We start from the raw sequence: 20,411 nt of genomic DNA on the forward strand, positions 1-20,411 counted from the left end.
TTACCCAGTATTGACATGCCATCACGTCTTGCCTGTCCTCAGTACGCAGCACGTTTTGTTATATAAACACAACGCAGCTTAGGAAGGGTAGAGGGCCATCTTATGCTGGCGCCCCTTCAACAGCTTTGCTGATCTTGCCTTTCCAGCCAACCTGGAGGACTGCTAGCAGAACAACAGGCAACCCTTGCCTTCCTTCAGGTATGGGTTCAGGGCTCCTTCCATAGACCGAGACGGACAGAATGACTAACACTGCTACTGTCTCATGTTAGACAGTGTGTAGGTAGGAATTACAAAATCTCATGATTATGTCAGGATGTTGGGCCTATTAATATGTTTCCCTCTAATGGTCACAAACATCACTGTATTATGTTTCTTCCTTCTAATAATCGCAGCCCCTGCTTTTTTTAATCATAGAATGCAGTTGCTTCAATAAAGACATTGAAACCTAACCTGCATCTCTTTCTCACATGTGTGAGGCTTTGTGTAACTGAGAGAAAAGGGTATGATCTGTGAGCACGACTTCCCTAAGGAGTCAGTGTGTAATGTTTTTGGATTACCTTTACTGGCTAGGGTTGGGTGAGGTGCTGCTTGCTAGCCGAAAAGGTCGCCCTAAACCATGCAGTCTTACCCCCACAGTAAGAGTCTTACGACAATGCCCAGTTCCCTGCTTTCAACACTCTTAACCATATAATCATAATTTTTGTAATCCTTTTTCAGGAGAAATGCATATGCAGAATACAATACACACTACACCCTACACACCTCTCACACTACTGTTAAGTACAGGACCAAAAAATAGATATTTTATTTCTGCATTAAAAACAAATTCTATATATGAAGTTTTCTGCTGTACGCATGAGCTTGGGTTCCTACTTTAAAATATGTTAACCGGTAAATGTCAATTAATTTAACATAAGATTTTTTCATTCACACTTTTGAGTATTCCAGTTCACTGTTATGAGGATGTTTAAAAAAACAAAAATTGTTTTCTGTATTACTCGTATGGTCACAAATGCTATTTATTAAAACCAAAAACATATTTTCTGTCTTCGATTGTCAGTCTCAGCATGCTTCTGTGAGACAGCAGCTATTGTTTTTTGCATACACTTTAATTTTTTACAAGAAGCACTCAGCCATGTTTTAAAGAGATTGCGTTTGGACCATGGTGAAACAAGGCTGGTTGGGCAAAATGTAGTTCTAAATAGACCAGTATTAAATATATCTTGTCTGATGGTAGGTTGTTAGTCTTTTAACTTTTGAGAGATTTCTTTTCAGGCATGGTTGTTGGCGTTTACCTGGCAAGATTTTGTATGTTTTTGAAAATACTCAGTCTCCTCTTGGGGTAAACATTGAGACCACTTTTGTCAGTTACCTAAATGTTGAGCCGTGGCTTGCTTTCTGTACATGGCTGTATATTTCATTACTGGAGCATTAAGTAACTGTATAGTCTACTTTTGCTGAGGGCTGAGCCAGTTTTGAAGCACGTACCATACCAGTTGCGGACCAGATAGAATTGTTGTGACCCATAAACAAGGATGTGCTACTTCACAGTTTTCAGTGTTGGGAATCTGGTCCCACAGATGCAGTTAATGGAGTTTGGGGATCATGAAGCAGAATATGGTTGTGTGTGTATCCATTCATAAGGAGAAACAGTTTTTTCTCTCTTTAGACAACTAGAGTTTTTTTCAGCCAGTGCTGCCTATTTCCTGTGAGTCCTTTATTGTTCATGGAGTCTGCTGGAGCTGTTCATCCCCAGGAAAGTGACCAGACAAGCGTTTGCAATTTCAAACTGTTGACCCTCATTTCTTCAGCATAGAGCTTTGTCTACTACTTAATTGTATGTTTATGTCTTTTCATGTGAACTCTTCCAGTTGTTTTCTTTGGTCATATTCTGTTGTGAGCAATCAGAGTTCTTATATGATGCTAACTTGACTTCCATCCTCAGCCTTTTATTTTTTCCTTTGAAATTGATAGGTAGGTATTTTGTTTTATAGATTAGATAATTTTACATGTGTGCCCCTCCTTTCTAGTCTCAACAAAATCATTAATGAAGTTTCCATACAACGGAAGAAGCAGTTTGTGGAAAGAATACACAGCTACTGGTTACTGAAAAGATTGTCTAGGAACGGCGTCCCTTTATTGAGGCGGCTACAGTCAACATTGCAGTCACAGCGATATCTGGAGCAGGTATTTTTTATTTTTAGAGCACCAATAGCATACCTGACATAGCAAGATTTTGAGTTTTAAGTGTGTAGATGGGTCACTGTGTTCAATATGCCTGATATTTATGAAATAGCATTCCTTAAAAATTGTGAAATACCTATGACAAGCCTGGTTGTTCTTATCCAACAGAGAATAAATTCCTCAGAATCTTCCTCCATTGACCAGTCTCAGCATTGTTCCTTTAGAATTGTGAAACACCTATGACAAGCCAGGTTGTTCTCATCCATCAGAGAATAACCCCCGTGGGATCTTCCTCCATCAACCAATCTCAGCATTGTTGGACCTCTTTGTTAAAACATCATCAAGCATCTGTTCCTCAGGGAATGTTTAGGTCAAAAACAGTGTGAAACAGTCTCCATCAGCTCCTGGATACAGCCTCTTCTCCATAGGTCGTTATAAGAGATAACTGGTTCACTGCTGGTGTGTAGAATTTAGAGCTCAGACGTTTTGAATGTTTTCAGATTTTGTAAAATAATCCCTTGTCTTCCTAATCTTGTCACGTTTCTATGTGCAAGAAAAATGTGCACATTAATTATGGCAATTAAAGCTCTTACGTTGGAAAGTGAATTATTGTGTGGTTTGGTTGGAAGACCTCACCATGTGTTAATGTCACCATCTTCATCTGGTCCAGCTAGATTTAATTAATAGAACCCTTAGCTCAGTCCTGGGAAGCTGTGGCACAGAGCCGTCAGGCTCAAATAAAGGAACAATTGTAAAACACTTAGACTTTGTAAACATTTCTAAAGTAATCTTGACTTTAAAAGTTACTTTAAAGTCGGTGTCAGCAGTGAGTTGGGTTTATTGCAATGACAAATTTGATACCTTGGGGTACTACTGTGGTAGTCTAGAATGGGATAAATCACTTAGTGTGAGGGCTAATGTAACCCCATATTAGCAAGTGCACTACTAGATTTGCTACAGTGAAAACAGCAATTTCGAGTTTTCACTGTTGGGGCATATTGAGCACACAGGAGGCATGGCCTTCCTTTTATTATTTTGTACTCTTCCTGGTGGACCACCAAGACCTTCTAAAGTGGTGACTTATTAACGCTAAAAAGGAAGGTTTAGGCGTGACAAAAGGGCTTATTTTGTCATGTCAAATTGACAGGTTATAAATCTGTCCATCTAGGCTGTGATGGCAGAGCTAGAGCCATATTTTCACATTGTCACTGTAGTGATGGCACAATTAAGTGCTGCAGCCCACTAGTGACACTCAACGTAATAGCCTTGAGTATCTCCTGTAACATATACTAGGGACTTATAGTTAAGTACACAAGTTGGGTATTAGCCAGTTGTATACTCCTTTGAGGGGCCAGAGAACATACTCTGGGGCCTGGACGGCAAGGCCCAGTGTGATAGTGTTGAAAAACCAGCAGCCTCGTTAGAGGGGGTGGGGGGAGGCTGGGTGTTAGGGAGGGGGTTGTAGGGGAGGAGGTTGTGATCATACGAGAATAGATACTTTACTGCATCTTGCCAGACACTTGTCTGAAATGTGATGATTTGCATGTTTTATATTGACTTTTCTGGTCCAGTGTAAAACTACTTTTTTTTTTGTAGAGGGAAAATGAAGAGACTCGAATTTTAAAGAAAAAGTTGAAATATTGTCAGAGATTGCGCCATGATCTAGAGAGAGCACGGTTGCTGATTGAACAGATACGGAAACGGGAGAAATTAAAGCGAGAGCAGGTAACTGTTTTTGTTTAATTTGGATAAGAACATTTTCTTTATTCTCATTTGCTATTTTGAATTTTGCAACCAAACTTGTTAAGTATTGTCCAAAGAAGTCGCATACATCATCTCCTGTGACAGCTCAAGCCCTACTTTTTTTTTACTACACATCTTCACACCCTGCAGAAAAACTGCCACCATCTAGAAAACTGCTGCTGACCTCACCATCCTTAGGAACTCTCACTATCTAGATGAAAGCACTGTTGCCTACCTAGAAAGAAACTGTAAAGGTTTCATAGAGCACTCCCTCAGAAAGGATGATTACATTTAAAATTTCTCCTGGTACTGATGCAGGTTGTCCACATGAGTCCCCGTGTGAACTTAAGAACATTAAACATGAGTTTGCAAGCTGATGTTCCCGATTTTTCTATGTTTCCAGTTTGAAGACTCCAGTTGTTCGATGGAATCAGCAGACCCTCAGAAGAAACTTGTCATGGCATTGATATATCGATCAAAAACGCTTGTTACTGGAATAAGGCAAACCTAAGCAGTCAGTTTTTGCTACCAGATACCGTAAGCCTGACAAAGCAGACTCTGTTTGCATCTTTCTTTTTTAAACTGAGAGATGAAGGATGAGCTATATATTTTTTTCTTTGCAGTTAACTCCAAAGAGGTTAGTTTTGTTGACTGACATAGGCCCACAGTTTCCAGTATGGAGACACATTGGCACAGAATCCATCACCCCTATCCGTAGAGCAATGATTCAAAACTATGGATTCCAAACACCGCATTATGATATTCTTTGGAACATCTGCAACCTGAAAACAACAAAAGAGCCAACATAGAATTTTTCATAGAGTCACGTGCTTGTATTAACCCCTCGTCAGGCTGGAAGACTTCTCTTGCAATGTTAAATAGCAGCGCAGATCAAAACACAGTTTAACATTGTGTTAAGTTGCTGTTAGTGGAGCCTCTTCACTAAAATTGTTTAGACAGCGAGATGAGGAGACTTTGAACTCTACCCATAGTCTATAGCTTCATATTTCCCTAACAGTAGGTCTTCTATAGATGCACATACTTTAATAGTCCTTATCATCAGGCTCGGAATCCTGGGGTAAACAGTAAGTCAACTCTACGTGCCTCACAAAGGCTCCATCTATTCATACTGGAATCATTACACATTGTCAAGCTGGGAATACCCTCCATCATTTCAAATAGTAGTAAACAGTGTTTTAATCGCCATAGGCCTCAGCAACGTTGTTTGGTTAGCACATCCATCTCATTTGAAACATTCCAATCTTTGACCAGTGAGGTAGAAGTACTAGCTCTTCCACTTTCCCTAGAGGCCAGCGTAGCTCAGATTTCTACTACAAGTTGGGTATGAGGGAGTCCCCAAGGACAGCTCTGCTCTAACCTCTCAGTGACCTTATCCTGTTATCTTGTAGGTCTACCCTGTGCCTGAACCAGCTGTCCTTCAGTTTTCATAGGTCTGTGAGTTGTTTTAGGGTAACTCCTCTGAAAAATAAAATCCTCTGCTTCTGGGCCAAGGAGACCTCTCCTCTGTTACCAACTGTCACCATCACAAAGAGGGAGCGAAAATCTCTTTTCAAAACCTACTCTAAACAGAAAAAGGTCTATTCTGACCCACATGTACAATGCATGTATTGCCTTTATCCAGTGTACAAGGCTTCACACTTTTCCTTCTAAGAAACTGAAAGATAGGGAGATAAGGTTGGCACTGTCTTGAAGAAGCAGCAAATATACCCTTTTAAGGTGGGAATGTCCCCTTGTCTGGGAATGACTTGGTGCTCCATCAAGCCCGTCAGTGAAGGCAGTGCAAAATAGGAGGCATGTAGAGTTTCTGGAGCTTGACTTCTTATATAAAGCACCTGCAGTGACCTCTTCACAGGAAAGAACTGGCATTTTCTCTCAACATACTCCAGAAAGGATGAATGAAAAATAAATTGCACAAAAAAACTGTGCAAACATCCATTTCCTGTGATGTTCTGGCTCAACTGACGTCCTCACTGGTGACTTACATTCTCAGTCATCCTCATCAGTGATGAAGAAAAGACCTTTGACTCGTCAATGACTGTGAAGAGAGCACTGTTGATGATGATAGCACAGTCCATGGCAATATCATCAGCGACGACAAGCTCAACAACCTCTCTAGAGATGTCCCTACTTCCATACTGTTAATGACAAAACCGTCTGCAATGGTCTTTCCTACCACTATCTTTTCACCCCTCAAGGTGATTGTAAGCTAGCCCATCCAGATACATTACTCTGACCTAGAGGCCGATCTCAGTGACAAACTCCTTGGAGACTGCCTACGTTCCTACCATGCTGGATGTGCACTATGCCCTCGAGTTTGAGGGAACCCTGGATCAAAGTGTTTAATGGCCTCCCCCATGTTAAAAAAAAGAAAAAAAAACATTGTGTCCCCAAGAAGCTTTCACAAGTATTATATTGTTGTTTATATGTGTCTAGACCTATTTAAACATTGTAGTTATGTTCTGTTACCTCTTTTAAAAATAAAATAAAATACCTGATTGCCAAACATAGTTTTCTGGTCAGCCAGACCGTACAAAAGTGTAAACATGTTTACACTTTGAGTATCAGAAATTGGGGAGGGGAAGTTTGATGAAGAGTTGGGATCCCTTACTCTTTTCCACCTATTCCCAGCCCAGATACCATGATATAAATGACAAACGGTGTTAGTGACGGCCCATGACAAAGTGGCTTACTGCTGCTCTATTTTTTGCTTAAAACAAACTACTTTTATCAACAGGATGCTTCTTTTGGCCAGAGCCTGGGATCACTGAAGGCCCCTCCAGAGGGACTCGCCCCCACAGGTTGAAGACCTCTGCCCTAGATAAAGAAGAAACTTACAAGGAGTGCGAGTATCAGCCACCGACCTTTTTAGCTGCAAACCCTCCTCCCTCTTACAGTCCTGCTCATTACGCTAGAGAACCAGAGCTGTGGACGTTGCCTTTTGCATTTCTCAACTTTGCAGCAGGTGGTGGACTCCTTTAAAAGATTACACTCTTAGCACCCTGCAAAGCAACATACACACAGCCCCCCACCTAACTGTTCCTCTGCTTCTGTATTCGGATTTGGTGTTTGAATATTTATTCAGTGTATACATGTACATCCACAATGTCAACAATATAAAATACACAATACAATTGTTTTTGGTAATTAACTTACATTACTGTGACCAGCGATAGGAAATTCGAAAAAACCCTAGCTATAATAGGTTGTTGTAGGAAAGTGCCCTCTTCCTTGGCCTGGTTACCCCCCATTTTATGCCTGTTGTCAGTGTGTTTGACTGTGTCCACTGGGATCCTGCTAACAGGACCCCAGTGGTTATGCTCTGTCCTGTACATTTTAGTAACTGTAGCTTTTTTCTTCCTACAATTGGCAAACTGATCCCCCTCAGTAAGTCCCTAGTATATGGTACCTAGGTGCCCAGGGAATTGGGGTATCAATGGATTCCTATGGGCTGCAACAGTTATTCTGCGACCTATAGGCAGCCAAAGCAAAGGGTTCTGCAGGCCAGCCATTGCAGTCTGCGTGAAACGGGTGCAGTGACCCCTATAGTAGGCCCTCGCAGCCCAGACGGCAGGGTGCAGGTACCTGGGTGGGAGGGCACCCCTGCACTAGCAGAGGTTCCCCACAAACTCCAGGCCCATTTTCCTGAACTTTGTGAATGCGGGGACGCCAGTTAACGCATGTACTGGACATAGGTCACTACCTATGTCCAGGTGCATAATGGTAACTCCGAACCTGGGCACGTTTGGTATCAAACATGTTGGAATCATACCCCAATACTGCAGCAAGTATTGGAAGTATGATTCCATGCACTCAGGGGACTCCTTAGAGGACCCCCATCATTGCTACCACCAGTCTTACAGGGATTTTCCAGGCAGCCCAAGCTGCCTCCACTCCTCAGACAGGTTTCTGCCCTCCTGCTGCTTGATCTGATCAAGACCAGGAAGGCAGAACAAAGGATTTCCTTTGGGAGACGGAGGTAACACCATCTCCCTTTGGAAATAGGTGTGACTAGCGTTGGACGGGTAGCGTCCCCAAGGCACTGGTTTGCTTTGAAGGGCACATTTGGTGCGCTCCATGCATAAACCAGTCCACACAGGTTCAGGGACCCCCAGTCCCTGCTCTGGCGCGAAACTAGACAATGGAAAGCGAAGTGACCACACTCCTGTCCATCACCACCCCAGGGGTTGTGCCCAGAGCTCCTCCAGAGGGTCCCTGGGTTCTGCCATCTTGTTTCCAAGGTTGGCAACGAATTCTGGGAGCATCTGAGTGCTAGGCCAGGCAGGTGACGTGAGAGCCCCTGCCTGATGGGTGCTTACCTGGTTAGGTGACCAGTCCCCCTTTCGGGGCTATTTAGGGTCTCTCTCTTGGGTGGGTCCTCAGATTCGGCATGCAAGATTCCAGTAGGATTCCTCTGCAACCTTCACTTCGACTTCTGGCCTCCGGAACTGCAACTGAACCCTCCAGGACCTGACACTCTGCTTCCAAGAAGAAGAACTTTTCTGCAACATTGTTTCCAGGGTTCCTGGCAGCAACTGCAACTGCAACATTTCCACCGGCTGTGCATCCTCTGAGGGTGGCGTGTCTTCATTCTGCACTAGAAGAAAGAAGTAATCTCCCTTGGAGTGAAGGAGTTACTCCCCTGCATCCGCTGGCACCTGCTGCAACAACGACTGGCTGCGTGGCTCCCCCCTCATCTTGAGCTGCGTGGATCCTGCATCACCGGTGGTGGTCTGGAGTAGTCCTCTGGGTCCTCTCTGCCAGCTGTCTAACTTTGGTGGAGGTAAGCCTTTACCTTTCCAAACAGTACAGTAACCCCATGCACCACGTCTCTTTCAGCTGCCAAGGCTTGTTTGCATCTCTTCCTAGGGATCTTCATGTGACATGTAGCTCCATTCCCCAGCACTCCTTGCTGCAACGCACAGCCCCTTGCGTGGTTCTCCTGCGGTGTGGGATCCCTTTCTGTGACTTGTGTCCCTGTCCCGTGGGACTCCTGTGGGTGCTGCCTCTGCTGGCTCTCTTTTCGCTGAAGGCCCCTCTGACTCCCCCTCCTGGGTTGAGTCTACCTGGGCCTTGCTGGTTCCTGGCAGCTCCACTTTTCCACTAACCACAAAATTGCCTTTGCCAAGGCTTGTTGGTGGAATTCCTGTACTGACACCCGTCTGCAATCTTCACTCCATAATGGGGCATAGTCTGCATCCATCAGGAACCTTAATTTTTGTGCAACTGAGTGTTTTCTTTCATGTGTGAAAGTGCTGTGTGACTACTGTGGTTTTGCATGAGCTTTGCATGTCTCCTAGATACGCTTTGACTGCTCATCCACAGCTACCTCTAGAGAGCCTGGCCTCTAGACCCTGCCTGTACTTCACTAATAGTCGATACCTGGATTTGGTCTAAGGTGTAAGTACCTTAGGTACCCACCACACTCCAGGCCGGCTTCCTCCAGGTGTACCCACTACCAATCTGCATTCACACATTTCCATATCATAAAAAGAAGGCTCTGACCATAATCTGGCCTGTCAAAGTCCCAATGCTGTCTGGGACTAACTTTGTTACATCGGAGTTAAGTAGCATACCCAAGTACTTCAGTTATGGTGCACCCACTTGAACCGGAAACCAGACACCGACTTTGGAGTTGTGACAGCTGTCATAGACATGTTTTGCTCTTTTTCCAGTTTATCTGGTATCCGGAGAAGGCAGCAAAGGCCATAATCGTGTCCATTAAAGCAGATATGGTGGTGAGGGGTGTGAGAGTATCCGTAGTATACATCAGTGTACAGCATGATTTTCCATTATCCGGTGAAAGGATCCTTCTAATGTTGTGATTCCTAATTTTAATTGCCAATGGCTCCAGTGCAAGCATGAAATGGAGAGGGGACAAGGGGCAACCTTGTCTTGTACCCCTACCAGTGGGCAGAATGTCTTACAGGCGCCATTGCAGACGATCTGCACCGATGGAGCGGAATATAGAGATCATACCATATTAAGAAAGGTGGGTCCAAAACCCGTGTTGGTAATGACTTTAAATAAATACACTCACACCACCCGCTCAAACCTTTATCCCCATGGAGGGCTGGGTCACCCTTTCGTGCTGGTCACTGCAGACCTGACACAGCAGATAGAGCAGCTTTCTTATGTGATTCCATGATGAGCGTAGCAAGATAAAGCCCACTTTGGGCCTGATTTACAACTTACCGGATGGGTTACTCGTCACAATGGAGACAGATATTCTGTCCGCCAAAATCTAAATCTCATGATAATCTATGGGATTTATATTTCTGTGGATGAGGTGTCAGTCACTGTTGTGATGGAGTAACCTGTCCACCAAGTTCTAAATCAGGCCCTACGTTCCTATGGATAAGTGTGGGGATCACCTTGCCCAGGCAAACAGCGGCGACTTTAGCCCTTATTTTAGTGTCACAATTTACGAGTGAGATAGGTCTGCAATGGTAGTTGTGTTGCTCATCTTTGTTGGGTTTTGTTAGTAAGGAGCTGTACACCTTGGTGAATAATGGTCTCAGGTGACTATCAGGAGTGGCTTCCTGGAACACTTTGATCAAGAGGGTTCGTCGTCGAATCTGCCATGATTTTACAGAAGCCCATCTGGAAGCAATCTTTTCCTGGAGCCTTCCCCATAGACATTAGATTAATAGCAACTGCAACTTTCTCTTCCATGATTTCTTGCTCAAGGGAGTCCCTCAACGTCACAGGCAGACATGGAATCAGAATGTCTGACAAGATCGTCTCTTCTGCAGGTGTGTGGTTCTGGTGTTCAAACGTATACAACTGCATTGTAGCAGCTGACCAGCAAGGGTATGTATCTCTGAGATCATGGAATCCGTATATCTCTGTTTCAGTTGCAGCACCGATAAGCATTCTCTGCAATAGTAATATAGATAGTATTGAGGTCATATTTCTTCTTTATAAGGGGGTGGAGATTCTTATTTGAAGGAGTGAGTCGCTATGCATTTTGCAGGGCATGTATCTCAAGTTTAAGATGATCGTGGGATTTGTGCATTTTCCTGCATCGTGATACTGCATTCCATGTAATCATCCCCTGGGTATAAGCCTTCTCAGGTGCCCAAATACTCTTCACCGATGCAACAAAACCTTCATTAAGATTCAGCAATGTTTGAACCCGGAAACATTATCCTAAAGGTTTCTGTGTTTCAACAAGGGCATCCACCAGGTATGAGAGCGGGTTGGGATATACTGAAGATCCAATGAAAGGGTCACTGGTGCTTGATCCGCTAGGCCAGATGGTTCAATGGTGCATGTTCCGATGTTCAGTTATAGGGTGTTGCTAACAAGTATAAAATCAATCCGTGTTTCAGTGGTGTGGGCACGAGAAGAACGTATAGTCTCTCCCTGTGGGCTGAATCAGGTGCCAAGGTGTAGTGCTTTCCTCTTATCTAGTTTCTAAGCACTAACATAACACACCAGAAATGCACTTCTGAGGTCAAAGAAGACTTTTATTGTTGTTAATTCTTCCCCAACCCCAATTTTTATGTATGACGAATTAGTAGCTTTCAAGTCCGCGTTAATCAAACAAAATATATCAGTTTGCAATATACACAGCAGGTTATATTTATAAGATATTGAATGCAAAGCAAAACAAATACTTCACCGTGTGGGAAACTATTTACAGCTTCATCTTTCTAAGGTCTGCAAGCTGATGACCCCTGTCAGCCACGAGAAAGAGATTCATCTACCCACACAGGATTTCTGGCAGCTGGCGCCAAGCTCCAGCACGAGGTCCGGCAGATTCGAATCTGAATCTCTGCAGTCTGTGTCATTCGTTACAAAGGTGTGCCCCCTCCTCTCAGACCTGGGAAACTGAGCAAGCCTTTTGGAGACTGGCCAGGTCTCCGAGACTACTCCTGTTCCCAAGCTCAAGCGGAGAGAAAAACACCCATGTACTCTCTCTTATCAGGTCTAGTCTACTGTGAGAAAAACATCTTGGTTCTCTTGTGCAAAAACACAGCTTGGAAAAATACAGCTTGGATTCTCAACTGCAAGATCTAACTCCACGTTAAAGGCAATAGGCAGCTAACCTAAATATCAAATGCAATGTCTAGTGTCATGTCAAAGCCAATAGGCAGCTGAGCTGAATACAAAATGCAATGTCTAATATCATGTCAAAGCCCATAGGCAGCTAAGCTGGATATAAAATGTAATCAAAGCCAATAGGCAGAATATCTAATAGCATGTCAAAGTCAATAGGCAGCTAAACTGAATACATCATGTCAAAGCCAATAGGAATGCAATGTCAAAGCCAATAGGCGGCTAGACTGGATACAGCATGTCAAAGCCAATAGGCAGAATACAGAATGTAATGACTAATGCAATGTCAAAGCCCATAGGCGGGTAAACTGAATACAGAATGTAATGGCTAATGCCATGTCAAAGCCAATAGGCGGCTCAACTGAACAAGACATATAAGGTGCTACTGGTGAACATTGAGCAACTAATATGCGCAGTGGTGAAACACAAAGTCATTGGTCAAACAAACTCCATCAAATGGCAGTACACAAGGTTTCGCATTGCCATGGTCATGTTGCGTAAACTACATTTTTGATTTCCTTCATAAAAAAAAAGAACACCCTCTTGCATTACATTTATGACCTTTCTGTTTTTGTAAAAAAAATTTAAACAAAACTACCTGCTTTACTTAAGATGACTAACCTCATCTATAATGGCTGTCTTGTGTCGACATAACACAGATACTGAAAAGAAAAGCAAATGGGCAGGTGCTGCAAGGTGGCTTGTGCAAAGATGAACCGTCAAACAGGCTTATTCAAGGCATAAAGAAAACACGAAAGAAGAGCTGGATTCCTGCACAGAACGTGTTGCTGTTGTGGCAACATGGTACTGGTGGTTGTGCTCCCTGGTTGTTACTTAGCACCCAATCCTGGGCTGTTTGTCATTGGGAGAGCTAATGCTCCGCAGAAATAATGTGTTGTGAGCTGTCACTGCAATGTTTACATAGGCCTCACTCTTTTCTTAATACAACTGTATTTTATTTTACCAGAATTCATCTTATTTTGATCTTTCATTTAGAGCAACAACAGCCTGATTGATGTGGAAGTCTTAAAGTAAAACCAGACGGTGAAGATGACCCCTGAGGTTAACTTTTTCCACTAACTCATGCTTTTAAATCATGCAGAGTGCACAACAAAAAATTAAACTGTAAATGTGCCCTAGCACAGCCTCTGCATTAAACCCGTACTCGAGGCTAGAGAACAGAGGGAGTCTGCATGGTGGGGCGGTGTTAACACAGGGTCATAACTCTGTGACAGTAATTCACTTCAGGCAGAGATAGTATATGATTAAACTGTTGACTGAGTTTAAACACATGCACTCGTATAGAGAGCGGGGACAAGGGTAAAGGATCTTGCCTAAAGGATGGAGCGCCCCTCTCTGAAGCTGGGGAACGGGACTCGAGTCCTGCAGGAGATAATTAGTTCAAAGGCATCGGAGCCAAAAATAAAAAAAATACAGCTGACAACAGCAGTAAAAATGGAACAAAATTACGTTTAAAAGCACACTCTAGATGTGTGCAGCCAGACGCTGTAAATGTGCGCAGCCAGGGGAAGATAAATAAAGTTAAAGCGCAAACGCTGTGCAGCCTTAACATAATAAAAAGAAGTTTCATCAACTCTGGAACGGTTGTTGCTGTGTGTTAGGGGGCATTGATAGAGCTGAGTACTGTAATGTGGCCCTGTATGGCCACTTTTGCAAAGACATACTATCTGTCTGTAGGGTTTTAGCTTGAAAGGACTTATGAAGTCGTTTAGCTACTCCCCATTTGCTTTATGATGAGTGTGAGGCACTGGATGCTTCTGAAATATTAGGATTGTATGCAGAGTAGTATACTTTCACCACCCAGTCTCGCCTGAGTTTGCTAGATTCTGTGTCAGATAGATGCATTTACTGGATAAAGACAATGTCTGGCTTTCAAAGAGCTAGATAGTTTAGAATCTTCTTTTGTTTCACGTACGATGAGCGGATGTTAACCTTGAATTAACCTTGAATGACCATATTGAGGGCAGTTTTGTGGTGTACATTTGTGTGGCTGAGGCAGTAGTGTGAAGAAACGCAGGTTACAAGTGTCCATGTAGACCTTGTAGACATATCAGGGTATGTCTTACACTATGGGACCGGCAAGAATCCATAGGGACTCGTGGGGAAGAATTACCCTGCACCAAAAACTTAAAACCTTGACAAGGCATGCATATTTTCGCCGCCGAAAGAACTTAGGTGTAGTACAAACATAGCAAGATAGTGCATTTAAAGTTGAGAAATTGCACAGGCTAGAGTCAAGGCACCTTGGGAAGGGTGTACGTAGACGTTACGGCTTAAGTGGGCAACACGATTTGTGTTGCAGGTGGGTGTCGGTCTTCTCATCTCATTTGTCCCGTAGTCTGATGCCAAGAGAAAACTACAAATCCATGGCCGTCAAGATGAGGTGAAATTTGTGTAGCTGTGGTGGGGAGGAGTCTTGTCTGGAGGTAATGGCATCCATTTCCGCAAGGAATTGTCCCAGTTCTGTAAATTCTCAGCTTGCTCCGTCCACCTTGAGGATCATAGTAGCTGGTTCAAGTAGTTTGTACCTTTTTTGAATTTCCACAGTTGGGGTAACAAGGCCAAGAATTTTTTAGCAAAGAATGTTGTTGTTGTAGAAATAGTCTGCTGTCAATGAGATAGCGCTACTTTTGTAGTCAAAGGGTACTGAGCATTTAGAGGCTTCAAGCTAGCCCAAATGTGTTGGTGATGCAGTAAACATGCTAGTTTTGGTATTGTCACTGGGCTTGACCTATGATGCCTCAATCAAGGACTCTGTATCCTCAGGATTTCAAGGAGGGGGTGGAACTTCAAGCCTGTAAATGCAGGTAAGAACAGAAAGGTGGTGAGATGGAGACCTTCATATAATGCTGGGAACCCTAGGATCCTAATATTATTCCTCCTACTTCTGTCTTCCAAGGCCATGACTCAATTCCACAGTTCGTCTCCCCAGTTTGGAGTTTCTGCATATTTGCTTTCCAGGACCGAGATAAGCTGCTCCACCTTGCCCATCTGTGACCTAAGTTGGACGAGGTCAGCATGTATATCTTTGAATTTATGATGTATGGAAATTGTGGAACCCTCCACTGTAGTCATAGTAACCTTGAGACCTTTCAGCTCTGTCATTTGGGAGTTACTGTGGAGGGTGCCCTATGCAGTAGATTTCAGTATGGACCCCTTAGTGCCAAAGGGGTAGGTTTCTTTCTGCCTCCTGGCATCTGAGTACACATGGTTAGCTGGCAGGGACAGGAGCACACCAGAACCAGCAACCCGTCAGGAGCGGCAGTCTGGGACCCTAGGAGACACTGGGTACCATGGAAAGGAAAAGTAATGTGGTGATGTACTGGGTGGTTGTCATGTGGCTAATCCCGTCTATGGCTCGCCCTCCACCAATAGAGCTACTGTGCCAATAAAGCTACTGCAGCCATGCCTGAGGTGACGGGGGCCCATAGAGGAGTTGGAGGCGGCTCACCATCCAGATTGTGCTGAGGGGATGGTAGCACCTCCATCATGATTGGACTCGTCTTGCCTGCCTCACTTTCGCCGGTATGGTCTGTCATACAAAGGGGCTGTGCCCTCCCTGCCCCAGGCCGCTCTCCGAGCAGAAGTTGGCAACAGGATTCCGATGGCGTAACACTGTATAGGTGAGAATATCTCCTGCCTCGTCCCCAGAGTCTCTCTCATGCTAGCGCAACCATGCTTACACCTCTGCAGTCCCCTCAAATGTGTAAAATAGCGGCAGAGAGCTGAATCAGATTAGAAGGCGGCCATTATGGTTGTGGCAAGCCCCGCCTCTCTGTGTTAAGATTTGGAAGATGAAGAAGGCAAACTGACTGAGATAATGAGGAATGGAATGTCTGCATCATTCCCAATGAAGAGAACCATCAGAAAGTTCAGTTTACCAACCACTTCATTGGAACAGCTGTGCTTTCTTTATGACTTTAACCCCTTCGCTGCCAGGCCTTTCCCTCCTCAGGTGCCAGGCCTTTTTTCTGCCTATTTGGGGCAGTTCGCACTTAGGCCCTCATAACTTTTTGTCCACATAAGCTACCCATGCCAAATTTGCGTCCTTTTTTTTCAACATCCTAAGGATTCTAGAGGTATCCAGAGTTTGTGGGTTCCACTGAAGGAGACCAAGAAATTAGCCAAAATACAGCAAAAATGTAGTTTTTGGAAAAACAAAATGGGGAAAAAGGGCTGCAGAAGAAGGCTTGTGGTTTTTTCCCTGAAAATGGCATCAGCAAAGGGTTTGCGGTGCTAAAATCACCATCTTCCCAGCCTTAAGGAACAGGCAGACTTGAATCAGAAAACCAAATTTTTCACCACAATTTTGGCATTTTAGTTTGACTTACACCTTTTTTACTATTTTTTGTGCTTTCAGCCTCTTTCTAGTTAGTGACAGAAATGGGCATGAAACCATTGCTGGATCCTGGACAACAAAACATTTCTGAAAAGTGGTCAAAATTCTAAAATCAGCAAGGGGTCATTTGTGTAGATCCTACAAGATTTTCCTAAAGAAAATAACAGCTGAAATAAAAAAATATTAAAATTGAGGTGAAAATAAACAGCCATTTCTCTCCACGTTTCGCTCTCTAACTTTTTCATGCAATGTCAGATTTTCAAAAGCAATATACCGGTACATATGCTTGACTCTTTTGGTTGTGGAGATATATAGGGCTTGTAGGTTCATCAAGACCCCTAGGTACACAAAGCCAATAAAGGAGCTGCATCCTGCAATGGGTTTTCATTGTATACCGGGCATACAGCAATTCATTTGGTGAAATATAAAGAAAACCCTACAGAATACAAGGAAACCCCAAAGAATACAAGGAAACCTTTTCCAAAACGGGCACAAGATAAGGTGTTGAGAAGCAGTGGTTATTTGCACATCTCTGATTCCGGAGACACATACTAGCATGTGAATTACAAGGTATTTCTCAAATAGTCGTGGTTTTTTACACACTGTTTTACATTTGGAAGGAAAAAATTTACAGATAACAAGGGGCAATAACACTTGTTCTTCTATTCTGTGTTCCCCCACGTCTCCCGATAGAAATGGTACCTCACTTGCGTGGGTAGGCCTAATGCTAGGCAACATGGGCACATCGCAGTTTTTCATTGAAATCGGACATGTTTTTTGGAAAGTGCCCTGCTGTGGATTTTGGCCTCTAGTTCAGCCAGCGCCTAGGGAAACCCTCCAAACTTGTGCATTTTTGAAAACTAGACACCTAGGGGAATCCAAGATGGGGTGACTTGTGTGGCTCTCGCCATGTTCTGTTACCCAGAATCCTTTGCAAACCTCTAAATTTGCCAAAAAAACACTTTTTCCTCACATTTCGGTGATGGAAAGTCCTGGAATCTGAGAGGAGCCACAAATTTCCTTTCACCCAGCATACCCCCAAGTTTCCCATTAAAAATGGTATCTCACTTGTGTGGGTAGGCATAGTGCCCGCGACAGAAAATGGCCCAAAACACAACATGGACACATCACATTTTCCCATACAAAACAGACCTGTTTTTTGCAAAGTACCTAGCTGTGGATTTTGTCCTCTAGCTCATCCAGCACCTAGGAAAACCTAGCAAACCTGGACATTTCTGAAAACTAGGCACCTGGGGGAGTCCAGGGAGGTGTTACTTGCGTGGATCCCTCAGTTTTTTCTTACCCAGGATCCTCAGTAAACCTCAAATTTAGCTATAAAAATCACATTTTCCCCACATTTCTGTGTGGGATCACTGCACCAGCACAAATATCCTACCACCCAACGTTCCCCTCAGTCTCCCAATAAAAATAATACCTCACTTGTGTAGGTGGGCCAAATGCCTGTGACAGGGAAGAGCCAAAAACAGGTCAAAATTGAGGGGGAACCAAAGCGTGACCAAAAGGGCAGTTTGGGGGAAAAAAAAATTAAGGCTGCAAGGGGGGTAGAATGTTTTATCAGTATAGATGCGACAATGCTGGGTGGTAGGAATTTTGTGGATTCCTGCAGATTCAGGAAGGTTCCATCATAAAAATGTGGTAACAATGTGTGATTTCAAGCAAAGTTGTAGGTTTGCAGGGCATTTTGGGTAAATCCTGAATCTGCTCCAGTAGAATAATCCAACATGAATTGCCAGGCCAGATCCTCCCTGAACCAGAACATAATCAACCCAAGACCAGTTTGCCCTGATTAGGGCTCTTCAGTCAAGTGTATCTTAGTGCCAGTGGCACAGTGAGCAAGAGACCCATGACTTTGCCACTTAGGGTGGTATATCAAACACACTGCCCGAGGACCAGGGTCGGCACCGAAAACACTGTGGATCCGGCACCCAGATAGCTCCCTGCGTCTAAAAATATCATGAAGCCATGGTTCTCTGCCCCGACCCTACCTTCGAATCCACCAACAAACACCCTCCAAGCCATCCTTGGCCCCAAAATCTCCTTTGCTGTTGAAATACACTTCATGCCAGTGACTCAAAAGCCACTTTCAGAGCCCAAATCCGCCTTGTGTCAGCTGGTCAGAAGCCTTATACGGCCCCTAAATGCCCGCCGTCCTCCACTACATTTGAGGACCATGTCCAGCCTTTTTTGCAATGTCTACATGAAGAGCTTGATACCAGCTAGAAATGCATCATGATCCATCACAGATTGACAGGACCCTATGTATGCCACCTTAACCTCAAGACCCAGTGCTTCCTAAAAGAAAGTTGACTTTCAAAGAAGCCCTTGATTTGACACCTGAGCCACAAGCCAAGATAAAGAAGCAATGTGGTCGAGGCTCCAGTCCCCTGCCCCGGCCTCACCTACCACTGCTTACTCTTTTACCCTGACATGCCACCCTCACCTTCCTCTCCACGTCCTCACAGACCTTCCTCATCAATGCCACCTACTGCCTTTTTGTCTGAATCACTACGGAGCTTCTCAAATTCCAGCCTTATGGGCTATAGTCCATACAAGATCCTTACAACATACCTTTCGACCCCCATCCACAGGATGACCCATGGGATGATTGACATAAACCCCGCTGGACATACTGATCCTGACCTTTATCCAGCAAAGCCATACCTACCAGATGACACCACCTCATATCATAAGGTTTTGGAAAGGACATACACCTACCACAAAGTGGAAATGCACAAAATACAAGGGTATGAAGATTTTCTCATGTAGACTATTCTCCACCTAGCGCTCCATTTAGATCTATTCCAGTGCTAAAGGGGATGTTGAAAACCTATCCTGAAGTCCTTAAGGAGGTATTTAAGGCCATGGTAAGCACCCTGGGCATTATATTTTAATTCTCAGATCCTGAGTACATTAAGGGACAACTTCCTCCAGATTTACTGGTGCGACATGTATCCCGCAAGTGTGCCAACGTAAAAAACTCTGAAGATACACCACCACCTGAGAAAGAGAGCAGAACGATAGATGTGGCAGGTAAGACCATCACTGCTCAATCAGCGACCCACTGGCACATCACCAATTCTGTTGGCTTTCTCTCACTGCCCCACAAGGGCACTGGAATAAAATGGAGCAGCTCCTTCATCATCTCCCAGGGCAGTACCGTAAAAGATGCCAATACCTCGTTACAGAGGGTAAAATACTATCAAACACCACTATTAGCTATATCTTCAGTGCTGCAAACACATTTAGCCCGAGGTATAAATTCAATTGTCCTGATCTGCCGTTACTCCTGGCTGCGAGTTTCGGGCTTTAAGCCTGAAGTATAGCAGTATCTGCTCAACCTGCCTTTTAGTGGGGAGCACCTCTTCGGACCACAGCATGAGCAGATGCCCTTAAAAAGGACATGGATACCACAAAAGCCATGGGGACACTTCAGACACCTTCTAACCATGGGTCCTTTGTGGGTCCCAGTACCGTGGAGGTGCCAAATCCACCTCTCCCTAATCCTCTTGATTATTTTCAGGGTAGCACACCCAGGAAGCCCTTTACCCCTTCACATGGCTATTCCAGTGGAGGGTACTGAGGTAACAACTTCAATAGAAGAGAAGAGGGTGCTGCTCCTACTGAACAGTGACTCACTCTCCTCAATCATACTTCACTAAAGGGGTTTATTCTATGGTGGGCAGAAATCACCTCAGATCAATGAATCCTCACCATCACAGGCCAAGGTTACTGCCAGGAGCTCACCACCGTCTCACCAAACACTTCTCTCAAACACTCCTTATCACTAGAACATTAACTCCTCCTTCAGTAGGAAGTAGAGACATTTATTCACAAGGGGAGCTTAGAACCAGAGTATAGTCCCTTTACTTTATCACCCCCAAGAAAGATGGGTCCCTCAGGCCCATACTCGACCTCAGATCCTAAAAAAGTATATAGTCTCTGAGCACTACCACATGATAAAACTCTGGGATGTCATCAGTAGCAAGGCGACTTAATCACTGCCCTCAAATTGAAGAAGGAC

General features: G+C 44.1%; 1 protein-coding gene across 4 annotated transcripts in view; it reads left to right on the plus strand.

The window, feature by feature from the left end:
* BRD1 (bromodomain containing 1) overlaps positions 1 to 20,411 on the plus strand; it is a 453,076-nt gene that overhangs the window by 34,559 nt on the left and 398,106 nt on the right. For all 4 annotated transcript variants that reach the window (XM_069229712.1, XM_069229715.1, XM_069229714.1 and 1 more), the window contains exons 3-4: positions 2,031 to 2,187; positions 3,781 to 3,909. In XM_069229712.1, coding sequence (XP_069085813.1) covers positions 2,031 to 2,187; positions 3,781 to 3,909 — 286 coding nt within the window. The remainder of the gene's footprint in view (positions 1 to 2,030; positions 2,188 to 3,780; positions 3,910 to 20,411) is intronic.

The sequence above is a fragment of the Pleurodeles waltl genome, chromosome 4_1 (genome assembly GCF_031143425.1).
Source record: "Pleurodeles waltl isolate 20211129_DDA chromosome 4_1, aPleWal1.hap1.20221129, whole genome shotgun sequence".
Lineage (NCBI taxonomy): Eukaryota > Metazoa > Chordata > Amphibia > Caudata > Salamandridae > Pleurodeles > Pleurodeles waltl.